Source organism: Dipteris shenzhenensis, chromosome 4, assembly GCF_047967505.1.
Source record: "Dipteris shenzhenensis isolate YYH24624 ecotype China chromosome 4, Dip_SZ_1.0, whole genome shotgun sequence".
NCBI classification, from domain to species: Eukaryota; Viridiplantae; Streptophyta; class Polypodiopsida; order Gleicheniales; family Dipteridaceae; genus Dipteris; species Dipteris shenzhenensis.
This window is the reverse complement of record NC_141599.1, coordinates 27386380-27404633: the sequence shown is the minus strand read 5'-3', so window position 1 is coordinate 27404633 and position 18254 is coordinate 27386380. Positions and strand designations below refer to the sequence as shown.

Sequence of the window (18254 nt, the reverse complement as noted above, 5' to 3'; positions counted from 1 at the left end):
TCATGAGAATACACTCCCCATGGGAGGAACTAAAGGTGTCTCACATCTCCAAGGAAGTATTGATGAATCTAGAAATAACAAAAAAAAACTCCACGTATTGGGAGTAGTTCTTATCATATTATGTAATATGGCATATGTCATGAGTCAAACATAATTACACTAAGCTCTGTTGCATGGGCTCGACTAAGATCCCATCACTATCCCTAGTGTCTTTAGAACATATCTGACAGTTGCTACTGCTACTGTTGGCTTTCTCGATTCCTCTTTGTAGTGTGTACTAGAAGGCAACGTAGATATACCCTAATGTCAAGACGTGGCACTCATGTAACGCGGATGGGATAGGTGCTCCTGGGACTCAAGTTGCTGACCTGGCATGTCTAGGTTGCATTCACTGCGAGGGGCCAAATTGCAAGACTGACCTCATAAGTATGGACCTAACTTCGATAACCTCATGTATGAAGAGTGTTGCGATATCTGGTCTAGGTAATAAATGACTCCCCTCGTATCCATTATCAATGGGTTGAAGGAACATGGTGGAGAGGGAGAGGGTAGGCTAGGGAGAGAGATAATAATACTCAAATGGAAACATAATGAAAGGAAACAGAAATGAAAGAAAGAGAAATGGAAGTACCAAACGAAAGGACTCACATTGATAAGCTTGATGTAGACTCCTTGATGTGTGTTGATGTGACACACAAGTACAATAGGCACACACAATAGAATACCAAAGTGTAAATGGGATATCTCCCAATATGACACGTGGCACTCAGACATAAGACTCTACTAGGACTCCTAGTAGAACACACTAAAACAAACTCAACTTGACTTCATGTTCTAACACACCCCCATGGAGGAAAGGTGAGGGACTACTGGAATGGATCCAAGAACAGAACATGATAAGAACGGACTACTAATCTGTCCATCCCATGTAACTCAGAGGCTTAAGTTTGAGCATGTTGAGAGGTTGGATCCAAGCACTTTCATGGCTTGAGACTCAACATGCTCAAAGGCTCACATCTTAGAATGGCTACATGACCAACTCGTAGGTCTAGGAATACACCACCATCTTGGAACTCGGCCAAGCTTGATAAAGAGACCCTATCAAAGCCAATACATGGCTCCCACAATACATCCCCTTCCTGGCTCCAAAACAGGGTGACATGGAGCCACACACTATAGATAGCAAAACATCATTTTAGGAGGACTATCCAAGGCCGAGAACCTTTATTGACTCATGAGATTATTACATTCAAGTTTTTTGGGGATTACCATAGGGAAGAGTACGCAATACATCAAGCTCATGCACATATTTTAGAAAGCATATTCATCATCCTCATCTGCCTCTTGAGGGAAAGGTAGATTTTGGATATGAGCAGTGAGAGCATAAGTTGGTGTCGGAGTGTCTTCTTCTTCTTCTTCACTAGTGGCAGCTACAGCCAAGTCAGCATGCTCCTTGGATTGTTGTTTGTCAAGCTTCTGAAACCAACAGTTCTCTGTATGGCCAAGCTTCTTACAATACATACACTTGAGAGGTTTGCATGTCTTTCTACCCTTGGAATATAATGCTTGCTCCTCATGGACATCTGTGTGTCTTCGTTTATGATCAAGAAGCATTGCAACCATATCATCAAAAGACATATCCCGTGCTTCATGAAGTGCTGGTATTTAAAAGAGAAATAGTTTACAAGAAGGAACCAAGAAACATGAGAAGAGACGGCCACAAATAAGCAATTGCATTGATTTACAAAGAAAGTAGAGGTTATATACTAAGACCTAAGGGAACCCTAAAAAGGATGATGCAGCTTTTATGATATAGCACACAAAGCATCATCAATAGCTTAAGCATAAATGATACCTTACTTAAGAGACAACGTAAAATAAAATGAAATAATCTATATGCACTAAGAATCTTACATATCCTCTAGTCTTATTAGAATGCACAGAATTTGCTCAATTTTCAAAACAAGAAGCCTTTTTCCAAATAAGGGATTGACTCAAGTTTTTTGACCTCTCGCTGCTTCTGTGATGTATTTTTCAAGTCATAGAACTTCAAGATCCCATTCAAGTCAATGACAGCAAGTCGTGTAGATGTGCAATTCAGCTCCATGGCTGCAGAATCAAAATACACAGTTAATGTTACGAAGATACCCTTCAATACAACTTAGAAATGAGTTTATTCCCAGAGTTTTTTTAAAACATAAAAAGTCGATGATCCAGTCTGATAATAGTACTACAGATTCCGATGAAAAGGAGGCCCATTTGAAATGGACGAGTTATTACAAATCTATTTTCTACCTTAACACGATGGCCAAAACTCTAAGAAATGTAAACCTCTGCTTAAGACCTCCAAAGAATTTCACATAACCATCGTAATTAAAGTACAATAACTAGAAGAGAAGGAGGTCATAATAGGACAATTTGCTGAAGTTATCCCTCTTCATCCTTGTCGTGTTGTGCATATTCTTAAAAGATACTACTTGTCAATAGTATGCTTAAGGTAGATTCGATTGGCTTGAATGCAGATTAAATCACAAGCTGAAAGTTCTTTTGATGGACGATGGTTCTTGAATCTTCTTTTGTAAATAAAAATATTGTGGTGAATGAACTGAAGGACATAATTTTTTCACAAGATCGAAGTCAAAGATGCTGATACATTATTGATATGCATTTTTTAGTGAAAAAATGATTGTGAAGTTTGTGAGAGCAAGGAGAGAACACACAACATTGGAGAAAGCTTAAGAAGCCGAAATTAATTGCAGAATACAAAGAAACAGTGGCATTTGTAGGAAACCCTCAACTCTAGAACTAGATTAAGTCCTACAGTGATGTTGCATCGTGCCACATGTACACCGCACAAAACTATTATTCCACCATCCTTTGGGGGTGTCATGTGCACGGATTGGTATCTGACGTGTACTAGGTACACAGAACTAGCTCAGGTTAGCCTGGGGAGGCTTAGAGCTAGGCAGGCTTGATTCTCGGGTTGAGTGGCAAGGGTATGAACTATTTATAGATCTTCGCTATTTTTGGCGCCGGGGCCCGAGTCTATAAAAGAGGCCCAGGGGGTTCAGTTCTCAGTGTGCAGTTGGGAGCAAGTCTCGTTCCCAGGTGCTAGGTCTGATCCTGGATTGAGTCGCAGACGCGCGCCTGCATTTTAGCGTAGCCCAAGGCCCAGTGACAGATCCAGGGCTTCACAGCGCCACCTGGTGGTATGGCACACCAGGTTGGTTCGGATCTGATTGGGAGTTCATGCCAGTAGCTCAGCTCGTGGCTCGGAGGGGACATCTTCTGATTCGGGATCACATCCCGCAGATGTCACGGTTGGGTGGTGAGCAGCCTGCTCAGTTCTGATGTTGTGTGTGGTTGTTTTGCAGATCAGGGGTTTCAGGAGTGCTGGGACGTGTCAGTTGGTATCAAAGCCAACTCCTGAGGTAGGAACTTCTGATGCGAGAATTTTGACGGATTTCTCTTCCAGGTATGCCCTAAATTTCAAAATTTCCTGCTGCGTTTTTGCTGGCTACCTGGGGTAGAAGGGGTGAAGAGGTATCTGGAAAAGCAAGAAGAATAGGAGTGAGAGAGAATCGAATTTTCTGAAGGCCCCTGAGAGAAGATTAGAGGGTGGAGAAATAGAGCAGAAAGGTAGGAGAGATGTGCAGGAAAAAGACAGCAAGGGAGGAAGGGATGCAGAGCCTAGGAAGGGGCGGAGTAGACGAGGCAGTAGAGGCTAGACAGCCTGTGCAACAGGCTGTCCACAGCCAGCGCAATAGGCTGACTACAGCCTGCGCAACACGAACAGCCTACGTCTAGGGCTGCGTGCAGCCTGCGCAGGAGGGAGGTGCTTTTTTCGAAAAAGCACCCCTCCAAAGCTGGAGGGGCTTGGCCTTTTTTGGAAGCTCAGCTTCCAAATAAGGCAGCCCTGCACCCTATATAGGTGGGGGCAGGGTGCTAGGCTACCCACAAGCAGCCTCAAGTTCCGAGCCTCTACCTTGATATCCATGCCCGCCAGCCAGCCTCATCCGTACGGCCTGCGTCAGCATCGCCCTGCCTCAAGCAGCTTCTCGCACCTGCCCGTGCTTGCGTCAGCCCTGCACAGTTTTCGAAGCATCTGCAACAGCCGTACAGCCTGTACGGACTGTTTCGCCAGCCCCTGTACCTGTTGCTGCACCGAATAGTGACTGCACCAGTACCTGCAGCAACCGTACGGCCTGCGTCAGCAGCCGTACAGGCCACGTCAGCAACCGTACGGCCTGCGTCAGCAGACCGTACAGCTACTACTGCAGCACGCGCTTCCGACTTGCGGGTTCGGGGAGGCTCCGGGACTCGTGGTCTTCCGATTCGCCAGATTTCAGCATCTCCTTCCGTTAGCTTCATTCGGGACGGTTTTCTTCTGCTCCATCCTCCTCTGTGCTTCGTTTCAGTCAGTTATTTCTCTCCGTTTGTAATCAAATCAGATTTCAGCCATGTTTGATGCTCAAAATCCCGAGTTCACCATGGGAGAGCAAGACTTAGATTACACTGCAGTGGGAGAGGATGATCAGGGTCTCTATGACGACCTGATAACTAAGAAAGCCTTCAGTGAGTTTACGACTGCTCTTGATGGCAAATTCAAGCAGGTCAATGCTAATCAATCGGGGTTGACACAGCAACTCCAGGGAATACAAGCAACTCTGACTCTTCTGGCTAGCACGGTTCAGGCACTCACGCATGTGGATGCCATGGCTTCAGTGCTAGGCCCGAATATCACTCCGGATCCTTTTCCAGGTGACCAAAAATCAAGAACAAAGGAGGTAGTTGACACTTGGTTGCACAAGTGGCAAGTACACTTCCAATTCCACCCCTATCCAGATGAGAAAAAGATTCAGCTTGCAGCAGGGTTTATGTCAGGTAAAGCCTTTCTTTGGTGGAAAGAACTCCAGCCTAAGCCTGATACTTGGACAGATTTTGAGGGCATCTTCAGGAAGGAGTTCCTGAAGAAGGAAGATGACTACGATATCGTCGGCAAGCTCAAGGCCCTCGATATGTCAAAATTGAATTTGACCTTTGAAGTTTATCTTCAAAGATTTAGGGATTTGCAAACTAGGGCCACTAAAATGGATCCAGTAACCTTATTAGGTTTCTTCGTGGATGGTTTGCCAGACTCCTATAAGTTGCAGATTAAGAACAACAAGTGCACAACGTTGCAGGAGGCCATGACATATGCGCGCATATATGATGATACCATGGCCGGTACCAAGGCAACCACAGTTACCGAAACGAGTGGAAAGAACAAATGCAAGTTCTTTGAGCATGCGACTGGTATTGGGAAGACGAAGTCTACGGACAATGCCTCCAGGAAAAGCTTAACTCCTGCGAAGAATGGTAAGGCCCGTTTCCTTCGCACTCTCAGGCTCAAGAAAGAAGGCCGATGTTTTTATTGCGAGGAGCGGGGCCACACAAAGAATGAGTGCCCTAAGCGGAAGAACCAAAAATTGGTGCTAGGACCGAAGCTCCAGGCGGGTCCACGTACCGCAGCCAAGGGAGCCAACCAAGTCACGATGACAGGTATTTCAGTAAATGTCATTACCTGCCCCTTTTCTTGCAATTGTACCTTTAATACTTCGTTGTTTGGTTCCCATGATCTTTTCCGAGTTTATGGAGAAGTTAGGGACCAACAGGTTCACATTCTCTTTGATCCGGGCAGCTCTCACAATTTTGTTAATTACAAATTTGTGCAGAAGATGGGACTGTCCACAGTACCTAGCGACCACACCTACGAGGTGCAGCTTCCAGATGGGAAGCAGTTTTGGGATCGCAAGGTTGAAGCGCTTCCCATCCGGATTCAGGCCTACACGGGAGCTCTTACATGTTATGTTATGCATTTGGAGCATGTAGACTTGTTGATCGGGATAGAGTGGTTTAAAACCCACAATATTCAGATCGGATGGACGGAGCATACGCTTTCTTTTGTAGACAAGGACACCCAATTTTGTATTCAGTGTGATCAAATCCCCCCTTCTCAGGGGCCTATTGTATCTGCGATGCAGCTTCGGAATATATTAAACAATTCTCATTATGATGTCTATCAGTGTGTTTTGATTCCACTTTCTTCATTTGTTGTTTCGGTAATTAACAAGAATGAATTAAGTGTGTTTGAACACCGGGAATTGAGAATGTTGTTAGATAATTTTAAGGACGTATTCCCAGCTCAACTGCCAGAAGGTTTACCTCTAGAACGGGTAGTAGATCATCGCATAGACTTAGTCCTAGGGGCTCAACCTATCAGTGTACCACCTTATAGGATGAGCCAGGTAGAGAAGGATGAGTTAGCTATCCAGCTTCAGGATTACCTGAATATGGGCTATATCCGCCCAAGTAAATCACCTTGGGGTGCACCTATCCTCTTAAGAAAGATGAAAGATTCTTCCTGGAGAATGTGTATAGATTATAAACGATTAAATAAAGTTACAATTAAGAACCGCTATCCTTTACCTCGTTCTGATGATTTGATAGACCGTTTGACCGGAGCGAAGTATTTCACTAAGATTGATTTGCGTACGGGTTATCACCAAATCCGTATCTATGCTAAAGACATAGATAGGACCGCATTCCGGACTAGGTATGGTCATTTCGAGTTCCTCGTATTACCTTTTGGTTTGACCAATGCTCCTGCTACTTTTCAGCAGATGATGAACGATTTGTTCAGGGATTTTCTGGGCAAATTTGTTGTAGTGTTCTTAGATGATATTTTGGTATATAGTAAAACGCTTGAGGATCATATAGGACACCTTCGGGTTGTCTTACTTGTTCTAAGACAGCATAAGCTTTATGCCAAGATGAGTAAATGTGACTTCTTTATGAAGGAGATCATTTACTTAGGACACAAGATTTCTTCTGAAGGTATTAGCATTGATCTGGATCGTATCCAGAAGGTTTTAGAATGGCCTATCCCTCAGACTGTGAAACAACTTCGTTCTTTCCTAGGATTTACGGTATTTCTTCGGAAGTCAGTGCATGATTATTCACATATCACGGCACCCTTGACCAACATATTGAAAGGTCGTGGACGCAGGTCTACCCAGCCGATCTCTTGGACTGATGCAATGAACAAGGCTTTTGAAACCTTGAAGTTTTCTATCAAGGAAGCACCCGTTCTTGCATTACCCGATCCTACCCGGCCTTATGTTTTAGAGGCCGATGCGAGTGATTATGCGATTGGGGCAGCTCTATTCCAGGAGGGCAGACCTGTAGCTTTTGAGAGTAAGAAGCTAGACGACACTCAGTATCGTTGGCCCACACTTGAGAAGGAACTTTATGCAGTAGTGTATGCTCTCAAGGTTTGGAGACACTACTTGTATGGTTCAAAGTTCCTTGTATTGACTGATCACCAGTCAATTAAGTATGTGTGTGATGCATCAGAATTGAGAGGAAGGAAAGCTAGATGGGCAGAGCTAATGCAGGATTTTGATTTCGAAATACGTTATCGTAAGGGTTCGTTGAATAGTGTGGCGGATGCCTTAAGTCGAGTTAAGTTTGTAAATGCTTTGTCATTTACGGAAATATCCTCAAACCTATTTCAATCCTTGAGAGGGCTATACGCAACTGATAGTCATTTCAGTTCTTATTGGCAGAGAGTCCAGGATGGGAGCTCCATGGTTGACCAGGACTCAGGGATTGTGCCACCTAGGATACAGGCGGCGGGAGGTCAGTGGATGATTAGGAACGGCTTGCTGTTCCGGAATGAAAAGATTTGTGTGCCTGATGTTCTGGACCTTAAATCCAAGATTCTCTGGGAGTGTCATGATGCTCCTAGTGCGGGACATCCAGGTATACATAGGACTCTGTCTCTTGTGAAGCATACCTTTTATTGGCCTAAGATGCGTGCATTTGTTGAGAACTATGTAGTAGGTTGCCGGGTTTGTCAGGTTACTAAGGCTGAACGCCTTAGAAGCGCGGGCTTATTACAGCCTTTACAGATTCCAGGTAATAAATGGGAAAGTATTTCCATGGATTTTATTACTGGTTTACCTCGAACGCGCAAGGGTCATGACTCTATTTGGGTCATAGTCGACCGTTTGACAAAAATGGCTAGATTCTTACCTACAAGAACAACTATTTCAGCTGTTCAGTTGGCTCACGAGTTTGTGGACCACTTGTTCAAGTTGTATGGTTTGCCATCTGACATAGTCAGTGACAGGGACTCAAAGTTTACAAGTAACTTTTGGACACTTGTATTTGAGAAGTTAGAAACTACTCTAAGTATGAGTTCCTTGGATCATGCACAATCCGATGGCAGTACAGAAAAGGTCAACCAGTTGGTTGAAGACATGCTTCGGGCATATGTATCTAAGAGACAGTCTTCATGGGAAGATTATCTACCTATGATTGAATTTGCTTACAACAGTGCAAAGCATTCTAGTACAGGTTATAGTCCTTTTATGCTTATGTACGGGTTTCAACCTAAGTCACCAGTTATGGTAGGATTAAAAGGGATTCAAAATGATGCTGCTAAGAACTTCTTGCAAGACATGCAGGAAATGTTGCAGTTTGCCAAGGAGTCTATTAGAAGTGCCCAAGATCGGGACAGATTTTATGCTAATAGACATCGTTCACCCAGAGAGTTCTCTGAAGGAACGATGGTATATTTGAGAATTCCTAAGGAATCCAAGAGCCTAAGTACTGGTTTGGTTCCGAAATTATCCCCCAGATACTGTGGCCCATTCAAGGTCATTAAAAGAATTGGACCAGTTGCATATCGACTAGAATTGCCTCCTGATGTTAAAGTACATCCAGTCTTTCATGTCAGTAGACTGAAAGAAGTATTGGGTGCAGATGATCAACTTGTTTCTCCTCATGAGATTATAGAAGTTATAGATTTGACTTTTATTCCTCACGAACCTGAATCTATTCTTGAATTTCGTGAAAGACAGATTCGAAATAGTACTATCACGGAATACAAGATCAAGTGGAAGGATCGTGTTGAGGAGGATGCAACATGGGAGACGTTACAAAACCTCCAAAGAACATTTTCGGATTTCTTAGCGAACTCAGGAGTGAGTTCTTAGAGGAGGGGGAGTATGTCATGTGCACGGATTGGTATCTGACGTATACTAGGTACACAGAACTAGCTCAGGTTAGCCTGGGGAGGCTTAGAGCTAGGCAGGCTTGATTCTCGGGTTGAGTGGCAAGGGTATGAACTATTTATAGGTCTTCGCTATTTTTGGCGCCGGGGCCCGAGTCTATAAAAGAGGCCCAGGGGGTTCAGTTCTCAATGTGCAGTTGGGAGCAAGTCTCGTTCCCAGGTGCTAGGTCTGATCCTGGATTGACGCGGACGTGCGCCTGCATTTTAGCGTAGCCCAAGGCCCAATGACAGATCCAGGGCTTCACAGCGCCACCTGGTGGTATGGGACACCAGGCTGGTTCGGATCTGATTGGGAGTTCATGCCAGTAGCTCAGCTCGTGGCTCAGAGGGGACATCTTCTGATTCGGGATCACATCCCGCAGATGTCACGGTTGGGTGGTGAGCAGCCTGCTCAGTTCTGATGTTGTGTGTGGTTGTTTTGCAGATCAGGGGTTTCTGGAGTGCTGGGACGTGTCAGGGGGGTCCAAGACTCTTTCATTGAACGAGTCAGATTCGTTATTGAGCCCATAGCCTACAATCATCTCCATAATCCAAAACAGTTGTAACAAGTCTGAGTTGATTCTTAGAGATTGCATCATCATGTATGATCAATTATCCTCTGAAGAAACAAGTTATCCTATATACCAAGGACATGCTCCCATAGGAAAAGTTTATCCTTTAGTAGAACCTCAATGAATATATTGTCGTCTGAAGAAACAAGTTATCCTATATACCAAGGATATGACTGCATAGGAAAAGTTTATCCTTTAGTAGAGCCTCCATGAATATATTGTCCTTGGTAGAGCAATAGATCATTGGACCTACTAACTTTCCACCTTCTCATGGATGAATTGATATCTAACATCAATGTGCTTAATCCTAGATATCTAATATCAATGTGCTTAGTCCATAGCATTCTTTACCAAAGCAATTCATGATTGGTTGTTACAAACGTTTTTTTTGTAGAAGAACCTTTCATTAAGAAGAATGTACATTCAAAGCTGTCTCAAAGTAAGACAGCTACTACTCATGCACTAAAAAAAGGTGAAAAGAAAACATGTGATAGCTGCTCCAGTGAAGAGCAGGTGGCCACACTTTTTCACTTAGTAGTGGCAATATCTCATGGGTGAACAAGAAGCAAAAAACTATTGCCCTTTCTTGCACTAAGGCTGAGTATATGGCCAGTAAACGCAGCAGTATGTGAAGCGAGTTAGCTTCAAGGATTACTTGGTGACCTTGGCATAGTAGGAGGGTTCAGTTCTTATTGATTGTGACAACCAATCCGCAGCTATAAGTGTTCTTTCATTGCTTTCAGATTTCTTGTACTCTTTGTGCTGTAAAATTTTGGACTGCCCATAGAAGATCCCAAAATGCATACTACCTTATGTAACTGACGGTCCTTTTGGCTGCCTGCCAAAGGCTGGCTTCCGGATGTGCCACATATTGACTGACACAACGAACAGCATAAGAAATGTCAAGCCTAGTGGTCATGAGATAAATCAAGCTGCCCATTAAGTACAGGTACAATGTCGCTTCCACATCTGGCTCATCCACATCAGTGCCTAATTTCAATCCTATTTTCATGGGATTTGAAATTACTTTGCTGTCCTGCATGTGACATTTTTCCAGCAAGCCCCTTTAGTATTGTTTGTTTGACTTCCGTGATGATCATGCAACTCTAGATCACATAAACTTTGAAGTGTCATTCAGCAGGCCATAGCACAAAGTTAGAGGCTTTATTGCTGCTTTGTGGATTTTCGTAAGGCTTTTGACACAATGTCGAGAGCTGGCCTCATCAAACGCCGCAGGATCTGTAGTCAAGAGATCATTTGGGCAATCATGTCACTTTATGAGAGGGTCGCAGGTAGGGTTTTTATGGCTACACGATGGATAGAGGAGCTCGGGAGGACAATCAGGTCAGATAGGGCTGTCCACTATCACCAACCTCTGTTTGGCCTCTCCATCGATGAGCTTGAGACCTTCATCCGGACACTAGGAGGAGACATGCTCCTCTCTCATGCAATCTCCTTGATTTAGTACTCCTCTATCCGGGCAATGTATTGATGATAAAAATACTGCTATACGCTGATGACATCGTCCTCATATCCTCCTCTCTTGGGCAAGTCTCCTGAAGCACCTAGAGGCTCTGAAGGTGTTTTGCAGGGAGAGGTACCTAATAGTCAACCTTGGCAAGACCAAGGTTATGATTTTCAACACCTTGTGGGTAGTGCTTCACCAACATAGTTTCACCTACCAAGATGAGCCCGTAGAGATTGTGTAGTCCTAGTTTTCTCAAGTTCCGTCTTTAGGATGGTCCACACAACCAGAGCATGTCTCACACGTGGGTCAAGTGCACTTTCAGGACCCACCAATGAAGGACTGGCTTTTCAAAACCCTAGTAGTGTGGCCAATTGCCATGTATGCAGCATCCTTTTGGGGGAGTGATCTCTCGACGACGATAGAGTGGAGGACATTTGAGCGGTTACAAGTGACTATGGGGTCTAGGATAATTCGGAGTAAGTCCTTAGTCCTCCATCATATAGTATAGGCAGAGTTCGCCATGACATCTCTTCAAGTTGATCCATTTTTCAGTCAATGATATTCCTCTATAGAGTTTGGGCCTTACCCCACTATAGACTACCAAGGATGGCACTAAAGTCATCCAGACGGCTAGTAGAGAGGGGTTGACACAGTATGGTATGCGCACGTTGATGGGCTTTTTTGGTGAGGCTAATATCTTTTTGTAAAGTAGGAAAATGCTATACAGGCCATGTATAGAAGCACTAATGCGTAGGTGGTGAAGGAACATGGTAGGAGGAACAAAATGGAAAAGAAATGGAAGAACTAGAAAGCAATGAAAGGAAATGGAAAGTACAAAGCAATAATAACCAAAATACTCACATGATAGAAAAGCTTGATGTAGACCACTCTGATGTGACACTAGACAAGTACAACACTATATAGTGTGACACTAGACTCTAGAAAGCCAAAGTGTATTCCAATATGACACATGGCATGTCTAGGACTCACTAGACTATTAAAAAACACACCTAGAATACCTAGAACACTCACTTTGACTTCATGTTCCAACACCCCCCATGAAGGAAATGTGAGGGACTATTGGAATGGAACCAAAAACAAAACATGACAATGATGGAGTCTACTGCTCTGTGGACCCCAAGTAGCTTAGAGGCTCAAATGAAGCATGGCTACTGACCAACACATTGGTCTAGGGAATGCACCAACATCCTGGAACTCGGCCAAGCTTGATAAAGAGACCCACAAAGCCAATAGAAAGGCTCCAACAATACATCCTCCCCTGGCTTCATAACAAGACATGGTTGGAAGCCACAAAACACTCATAAAGGAAATAAAACATCATTTGAGGAGGACGATCCAAGGTTGAGAACCTTTATTGGCTCAATGACTCAAGGAGATTATTACATCAATTTTTGGGGGACTACCCATGTTAGAGTACCCAAGTACATCAAGCTCATGTAAAACTTAAAATGCAAAGTCACAATCATCACGTTCATAGATCTCTGGATGGAGAGAGAGATCTCAAACGTGAGCTGTGAGAGCATATGTCGGTGATGGTGGATCTTCATCTGCTTCCTCTACTTCACTATGGACGACCGTAACAAAATTGGCATGGTCTTTGATTTGTTGCTTGGTAAGTCTCTTGAAGCAACAATCCTCAGTGTGACAAAGCTTCCCATAGTATGTGCACTTAGAAATTTGAATTTACCTTTATCACTCTGAGGACAGATGCTTGGATTCAGGAGCGCCTTGCTACAGCAAGGGCTCATCAGCAGACACTTTTAGATTAGAGAGCAGAGTATGCCTTTCACGCTAGAGAGTCTTTTTGGACGCAGATCGGAGGTAGAGTCAACAAGCAATTCTTCTTCTTCGTTGTATCATCTGGAGGTAGACACATATTTTTTTGTATCAGGACTAGACACATAGTCCTTCATAACCTCTTTTTTATAGAAACGGTTGGTTGGCCCGTTTTGAGACCACCACCGTTATGCTCATTGTATCAGTTATCTTTAGTCTCATAGACCTTCACGGTCTCCCGAAGACTTTAATAAACTTTCTTTCTTTCTTTCTTTCTCGGCCCTAGACATAGTAGAGAGAGTGTTTTGCAGCTTGTTGACTCAGACGGGATACTTTAGACACATCCAGATGCCGTCATGCAGATTGCTTCAGATTACTACGACTCCCTTATGACTACAGATCCTGATTCACAGGCCAGAGATGATGCTAGACAGGTTATTTGGCAGCATATTCCTATGTTGGTGGATAGAGATATGAGAGCCTCACTTGATGCACGCTTCACCAACATAGAGTTCGAGACCGCTCTTACTGCCCTTCATAAGGGTAGTTGTCCAGGATCAGATGGGCTTACACCTTCTTTTTTTTATATTTTTTGGGATCAGATTGAAGATTACATCACCTCAGCCCTGTAGGGCGTTTGGGACTCGGGTGAAATGCTGGACTCATTCTCGGAGGGTCTCATTCATCTTATCCCAAAAGGAGGTTGCAGAAATTTAGTGTCTCAGTGGAGACCAATCACCTTACTAGGCACTTTGTATAAGATCTTGGCAAAAGCCATCAGCCTGCAATTGCAGCCCATCCTGCCAGATCTTATACATGACACACAGATAGGCTTTGTCCATGGCAGAAGTATTTTTTATAATATATTCTCATTTTGGGAGGCTTCTGAGTGGGCTATGCATGAGGGCCATACATTGGCAATTCTACTCCTAGATTTCAAAAAAGCATATGACAGGGTAGATTGGGGTTTTCTAGAGGGAACCCTTCTTCGCTTTGGATTTTCAGATTTGTGGATTAGAGGGGTGTCTGCTCTTTACAGGTCAGCCCATAGCCAGGTACTCATTGGTGGAGTCAGGGGAGACGGGTTTCAGATATCCAGATCAGTCCGACAAGGTTGCCCTCTAGCCCCCTTTCTATTTTTATTTGTAGCTGAAGCTATAAGCCTCTATATCAGAGCTCAAGCTGATAGTTTTGGGCTGAGACTTTCGTTGAGATAGGAAGAGGAGTTGCTGGACAGTGAGCTGGCAGATGGCACAGCTATTTTTTGGATGCCACTCCATAGACACTCACTTCTTTTAGAACAGCCTTGGATTTATTTTGCATTGCAGCAGGGGCTCACATTAACTGGAACAAATCCAATGGTTTCTGGATTACTGATGAGGACACTCCAGATCGGGGTGCTGATATTGGATTTACTTGGATTCAGAGGGGTGTCTCTGTCAGGTATCTTGGATGCGAAGTTGGAGTGGGCATTTCTCCAACACAGTAGTTCGCTCCCGTGTTGGAGAGCATCAAGAGGAAACTCCTATTTTGGAGTTCGTCCAAACTTGAGCTTGCATCCAGAGTGGTGGTTGTAAACTAGGTACTGTTGGCTACAGCCTCGTTTGTTTGCTCTTGTTGGTGCCGATCTACAAGCAGTATCACTCAACTCAAGAGACCTATCATGAATTTTTGTGGAGTGGATTAGACAGCACTTCAGATGTGATAGCCAGGGTGACTTGGGAGACTCTTATTCTACCCACTGAGGAAGGGGGCCTCAATATTATTGATCCAGACTTGCATTGTAGAGCCTTGCTCTGTAAGATGGTGGTCATAGGTTTGATGCCTGGTCAGGAGCCTTGGAAGGATTTTTTCTTACGCAGTATACAGACATGCACACCTTCTCAAGGAGGAGATGGGATGGACAGCACTAGATGGATCTTTACGTCAGCCCGTCTCAGATCTCCTACTTCCCCTCTCACGGCTGCCATTCTGAACTTCGGAGAGTTCCACCCTCCTCTCATGAAGAAATTGATAGGCAGCCCATCATGTGGAATGAATGCATACTAGATGAGCATGGCAGATCACTGGGCATGTCACATTATATGCAGTGGTCTAGATGGGAGTTGGGACCTGCATCCACGGTCGGTACTTGGAAAGCTTTCGGGATGCTTCTAGAGGATTAGAGAGGATTAGTCACCTTAGAGGAAGTGCAGCCAGGATGCAGCAGATAGATGCAGCCATACTAGTGGAGTGGATGGATACATACCATTTGCCTATTTCCGAGTCCACCTGGTTGGGGGCTTTTTTGAGGATAGGTATCCCTCTGCAGGTTATAGCCTTGCGGGATGCACATGAGGATACCCTTGTCTTTTAGGTTCATGCAGGAGGCACACTCCATAGATCTTCAAAGGACATTCTTTTGGAGGCTCCTTTTCATCCTGTCAGGATTGCAGGATACATGGAGATGGGTAGAGACTCACAGTGGTATCTTGATCTAGACCCCATTCTCCTAGCTATTGGATCTTGGAGGCTTTGTCTATATGGAGGTTCCCCTATTAGATCCTTGCATTGGGATCCAAGGGAATGGGAGCTAATAGTTGCAGAGTACCGAGAGAAGAGCATCCCCTTCTTTCGTTACACGGTCAGAAATGCCAGGAGATTCCAGCTCAGTTGTAGGGGCTGGAGGCCCTCTAGAGCTCCTCATTGGGATACTTTTCAGATTTTTGCAGAGATGCAGAAAAACTTTTGGAGGAGGCTTTGGAAATCCCTCAGGAATAGGAAAATCACGTTATTCATCTGGCTTACTATTCATGGAGGGATTGCAGTGAACTTGTGGAGATCTAGGTTTGCGGCTAACCCTACATGTCCTCGATGCCACTTAGTAGTTGAGTCAGTGCAGCACTACCTTTGGGAGTGCACTCAGGCAAGGACGGTTTGGAGGGTGTTGCTAGGATACTTTGCACTTTTCATAGAGCACCCTTCTTCATGACTTGGGGATCAGTTGCTTGGTTGTCTCTCATTGGTCCACAAGCTTTCTTTGAGGGACATGACACAAACACATCTTTCTTTGTTCGACGACATCTTGTCGAGTCATGCTCCCTCCAGGATGTTCCGTTTACTCCATTTAGAGCTCCCCACGCTTCTGTAGACACATCTTAAGAGATTCCGGCTAGTATCACAGCATGGCATATTTGGAGAGCCAGATGTACTGAGGCTTTGGAGGACTAGTTGAGGGAGGGGTTCCTATCCTTCCGGAAGTGTTACCGGAGGCTAAAGGCCATTGGCGTGAGAAGCATGAGTGTTGCAATGCTCTAATGCAATGGATCGCGCAGAGTACACCGAGCAGTGGTGTGCGAGTGTCGTATGCTATACTACAGTGAATGACGACGTACGAGTGCACTATGCTAAATGACAATCACCTGCGAACTCCACAACATAAGCAGAATAAGAAAATCTCGTCCTACACTGGTGAACAATCCCCATATCGGGAAGAGACAAGAGAAATGAGAAAGTGACCAAGTTGGCCAAAGTACATATCATTGGACTAGTGTCTCCAGGTCACAAGTCGCAAGTCACAAGAATACACAGGTCTATCCCCATAGTAGACAGAGGGTACACACAAGTCTCTCCACATTCTCTCCTTGGCGAGCTCGTAGCTCTAGCCTCTATGTCTCCTCACACTCTCCTTTCTTCCGCTCCAGTGCCAAATGCTGAATGCCTCTCCCTCTCCTCTCCCCTCTCCACCTTCTCCTTCGTCCTCATCCCCCCCCTTGGAGGGTCCCTTCTTCGCTGAGAATCCCCCCCTTTCTTCCCATTGGTCATCCTCTTATCTCCTTAGCTGTTGAGGATAGCCGTTGCGCCGCTGGCTCTCTTGATGACTACGGCGACTTCCTGACTCCCTGACTCGCCAGCCTCTTCTAGTTAGGATGGTGTAAATTCTCCATGTGTAGGTGAGCTGGATCACCGCACCATTGTACCACTGTATCACTGAACCACTGTGTAAATGTAAATACTCCTGACTGCTCCATGTGCTAAGCTCACTCTCCATGTGCGCAGCTCTTGATGAGATCACTTTGGACATGATACTCCTGGTTGACCTGTGGTTGACATGTGTCAACCTCTGGTCGATACATGGTTGCCTCGGATAGTACTCCTGGATGAACCCCTGTGATCGCATGGCTGACTTGTGTTGACACATGGTCAACATGTGGTCAACAGATGTCGTCATGTAGTCAACGCCTGACGACAGGTGTTCGTCGTGTGGTAAGGTAACAGTTTCCCCAGCCACTATCATTCACCGCTCGATGAATAGAAATGAAGGACGAATCCGTCAAAGAAAAAAAAAAAAGAACTTACAAACCATTGATATGGTGATGGAGTAGGAAAAGGAAATGGTACAGACCATGTGGTCGGCCGTGGGAGTAATCCAAGATTTGTATTAAGTTGAAACATGAAAAATAAACTGCTGCGTGATAAGGGACAGCATGGAAAATTGCAAAAAAAACTGAGTACATATTGAGGTAAAACACTGATATTTACAGTGAGGGCCAAGCAGCTTGGCAAAAATCTAACAGTGCAAAAAAAAACCCAAACACCCATGTATCAAACCCTTGTATGAGATTACTGAGGGTGGTAATCAGCAGCCTGTTCCTCTGCCTTCTCCTCTTCCGCCTTCGTATTTGGCTCTATGGCCTTTTGCTCATCCCTTTGCTCTAGCTCAATCATATGTATCTGTGGATGGGGTGCTTCCTCCTCACACTCAAGCGTGTCCATCACATTTCTCAGATTTTCATACTTGGCTTTATATCGGTGGTATCGCCGGTAGTAATGATCTTTTTGCCCTTGCAAGGTGGACTGGGAAGTCTGGAGGGTGGCCAACTGCATCCAAAGATCTGTGAATTCTTCCTCCATGGACGAACGCTTCTTTTCCAATTCAGCCACTCTGGATTCTGATTTTTCCTTGGCAATCTCAGAGGAAGACAACGACTCCTTTAGCGGTGTAATCTCCTGGTGAAATCTGGTCACCTCTGTGACATGCTGGCTTTGCAAAGTTTCTAGAGCTGCTGCATGTTGGCTGCGTACTGTTGTCATTTCTGCTTCCCATTCCTGCTTGTGATTGTGGAGGCGATCCTCAAGGGCAGCCTGCTGAATGTTCCAAGCGATGTCACGCTCATGTTTGCTGAGTCCTTCTCTTTCTGCCACCTTTCCTCCTGTTGTCAAAGTGTCACTTCTGTGGCGCGCTGCTGGGCTGCCTGTGCTCTCTCGAATTCTAACTTCAAATGTTGCTGTTGAGAGAGGAGCTTATGAGCATAACCTGTGGAATTGAAGACCGCTGTCC

The 18254-nt window shown here is 44.7% G+C and overlaps 1 protein-coding gene across 1 annotated transcript in view; it reads right to left on the bottom strand.

The window, feature by feature from the left end:
- The window catches only part of LOC147902665 (uncharacterized), a 300605-nt gene that overhangs the window by 109148 nt on the left and 173203 nt on the right, over positions 1 to 18254 (bottom strand). Inside the window, exon 11 of the mRNA XM_087373911.1 lies at positions 2009 to 2109. Within this exon, the coding sequence (XP_087230037.1) occupies positions 2009 to 2109 (101 nt within the window). The remainder of the gene's footprint in view (positions 1 to 2008; positions 2110 to 18254) is intronic.